The sequence below is a fragment of the Microtus ochrogaster genome, chromosome 7 (assembly GCF_000317375.1).
Source record: "Microtus ochrogaster isolate Prairie Vole_2 chromosome 7, MicOch1.0, whole genome shotgun sequence".
NCBI lineage: Eukaryota > Metazoa > Chordata > Mammalia > Rodentia > Cricetidae > Microtus > Microtus ochrogaster.
The window spans coordinates 71,593,705-71,596,754 of NC_022014.1; the positions used below are offsets into that span (position 1 = coordinate 71,593,705).

The 3,050-nt window shown below is 42.1% G+C and overlaps 1 protein-coding gene across 1 annotated transcript; it reads left to right on the forward strand.

Moving 5' to 3' along the window:
* Positions 1-1,109: 1,109 nt before the first annotated feature.
* LOC113456331 (40S ribosomal protein S27-like) lies at positions 1,110-2,687 on the forward strand. Its single transcript, XM_026780703.1, has one exon. The coding sequence runs from the start codon at positions 2,410-2,412 to the stop codon at positions 2,566-2,568; it is 159 nt and encodes a 52-aa protein (XP_026636504.1). The 5' UTR covers positions 1,110-2,409; the 3' UTR covers positions 2,569-2,687.
* Positions 2,688-3,050: the final 363 nt, after the last annotated feature.

Here is a 3,050-nt window from a genome sequence, read left to right on the forward strand (position 1 = left end):
TCTGCTTACTGGGCAAGAGCTCTGCCAGCTGAGTGCCAGCTCCACTGTTTTTGTTTTTTGTTTTTTTTTTTTTTGAAAAAACTTCTTAAGCATTCTAAGAAACAGTAACATAGGGACAACTTTAGAGTCCCATTTAAAAAGCAGGGGGCGGGGAGGGGATGGTAAATCTGAAGTACATCTTCCGTTTTTGGAGTCAAAAAGTAGGAAAGATGTATGGCAGTTGTCACATTTATCAGTGAGACTCGTGAGGTAAGAGAAGTCCTGGTTGTGTGTGTGTGTGTGTGTGTGTGTGTGTGTGTGTGTGTGTGTGTGTGTGTGGGTTGTGAGTGCCTAGAGCAGAGCATAGCATTGGATGTCTTGGGAACATGTATTTCCCTTAAAGAACCTTTAACTCATAGTGGGATTAGAGAAAATGGTTGTCATGAGAGTACTGAGGTGAAGGCTGAGACCAGGATGCTGAGGTGAGCTCTCTGTTACGAAAACTCAGGGAAGGAGAAGATCTGATCTGTCTGCTCTTTCCAGAAGGCAGGAAGCTCTTTCAGACCTGGTCATGAAAAGCTCGAGGAGAAGGTGCTGTGGAGCAAGGATTGGAAGGACGATTAGGACCTTAAGACAGGGGCATGAAGGGGAGGGGACTCTCCATAGAAGGAAAGATGACATGCTCACAAAAAATTACTTCGGGTTTCATTGTAATATTTTTTCTCTGTTATCAAGTTTTAGCCCTCCATATATTTTAAAATTATGATATTTAGAGTCTCTCAAAAGGTAATACTGGCCAGGTGGTGGTGGTTCACACCTTTAATCTCAGCACTTGGGAGGCAGAGACAGGAGGATCTCTGAGTTTGAGGCCAGCCTGGTCTACAAGGTGAGTTCCAGGCCAGCCAGAGCTACACAGAGAAACCCTGTCTCGAAACTGTCACCCTCTCCCAAAGAGAGATAATACTGCTTTAGGGGAAAAAATATTATAATCCTAGCACTCAAGAGACTGAGGCAGGAGGATTGAGAGTTTGCTTCAAAAAACAAAACAAAAAATTAAGATCCCCTAAACAACAACAAAACAAGCAAACAAAGAGATAAAGATATAAAACTCTTATATTAAAAAAAGTCTTAAGTATAAGAAAGTTAAGAGGGAAATGTAATTTAGACATTGGTGACTCATGTCTGTAGTCCCAGAAACTCAGGAGTAGAGGCAGCAACATCCAGAGGAAACCCACAAGTTGACTCGAGTAAGGTCCTCTGTCTCAAAAGAATTGGGGGTAGGGAAGGAAGGGAGAAAGAGGTTAAGTTAATATATCCATCTAGCCAGTTTCAGTCTCACTTACCCATATGGAATTAGTTTTGCTTATGAATATTCATTCTCATTATACTTCTCAACCTACAACCCCCATCACTAATTTGAAGCAATTTCAGATACTATTTTTTTTTGAAACAATATAAGGACTCTTAAAAAGACAGCTACCAGTCTGGGGTGTAACTCAGTTGATAGCATATTTGCCTGGCATTCTTGAAGCCCTGAGTCTGACCTTCAGCACCACGGAAAACTGGGCTTAGTAGCACACACTTAAAATCCTGGTACTCACGAAGTAGAGGCAGAAGGATCAGCTCCAGGTCATCCTTGGCTACAGAGCGAGCTGTAGGCCATCGTGGGCAACATGAGACTCTGACTCCACAAAACAAATGAAAAAGACAACTACCATTATGGTTATGCTCAAAAACAAACTTTTTGATTACCTTTAATCCCAAAGTTTGGGAGGAAGAAGCAGTCAGATCTCTATTTGAAACCAGCAGGGTCTATGTAGAGAATTCCAGGCTAACAGAGTAACATGGTGATGCTCTTGTCTCAAAATAAAAAAGCAGTCCCAGGAGGGGAGGGCATTGCAAATCGCTTAATCCAGTTAAGTCCTTTTAGATCTCTGGGCTGGTTGACTGTGGTGCTTCACCTTGTTCCCATCTTTGCAGTTATTTGTTGAAAAATGCAGTCACTTGTATAGTTTCCTATAGTCTGAATTTTACTGATTACTGATTATATCCATTTGATGTCAGGTGACATACTTAATTCTTTTTATGGCCTGAAATTGGGTTTTAACTTTCCATGCTTGATCAGATTACCGTTCAATTCTTGCCTGCCATCGGGGAAGATTATTTAATAGGCAATAACATGCAATTCTAGCAGGAAACGTTGTTTCTTTCTTCTTATTGTTATCTAGCCCTTGAGTAGCATTGCCTAGGTATTCGTCAGGAGTTGCCGGGCAATATGCAGTTGTATAATTCATTTATTAGCTGGAATACTAACAAAAAGAAATTTCTCCCTTTCTGGAGGTGATGTTCTCCATATAAAAATACCCCTCTCCAGAAGAGAAGAGGAAACACAAGAAAAAGCACCTGGTGCAGAGCCCCAGTTCCTCCTTTATGGATGTGAAATGCCCAGGGTGCTATAACATCGCCATGGTCTTTAGCCGTGCACAAACGGTAGTCTTGTGTGTTGGCTGCTCTGTTGGCCTCTGTCAACCCACAGGTGGAAAAACTCGGCTGACAGAAGGACGCCCCTTGAGGGGGAAACAGCACTGAAAGCACCTGATTTAAGATAAGTGGGAGCCCTCCCAATAAACACATTTTGGATTAAAAAGTGTAGGGGCTGGAGAGATGGCTCAGTGGTTAAGAGCACTGGCTGCTCTCCTAGAGGTCCTGAGTTCAATTCCCAACCACAGGTGGTTCATAACCACCTGTAATGAGATCTGGCACCCTCATCTGGTGTGAAGGTGACCATGCAGGCAAAACACTGTGTATATATAATAAATAAACCTTTAAAAAAAGTGCATACACACACATCTAACACCCAGGGCTACACAGAGAAACCCCATGTCAAAAAAAAAAACAAACCAAAAAAAAAAGGCACATTTTGATATAGTCAAAATCAGAGTTTATTCGCATGTGGGGTGGGTAGGGTTGAATTGTGCTTGTGTGTGTGTGTGTGTGTGTGTGTGTACACATTCATATGGGGGGCAGACCTCAGCCTCGGGTGTCATTCCTTATAAGCCAATATAATATTT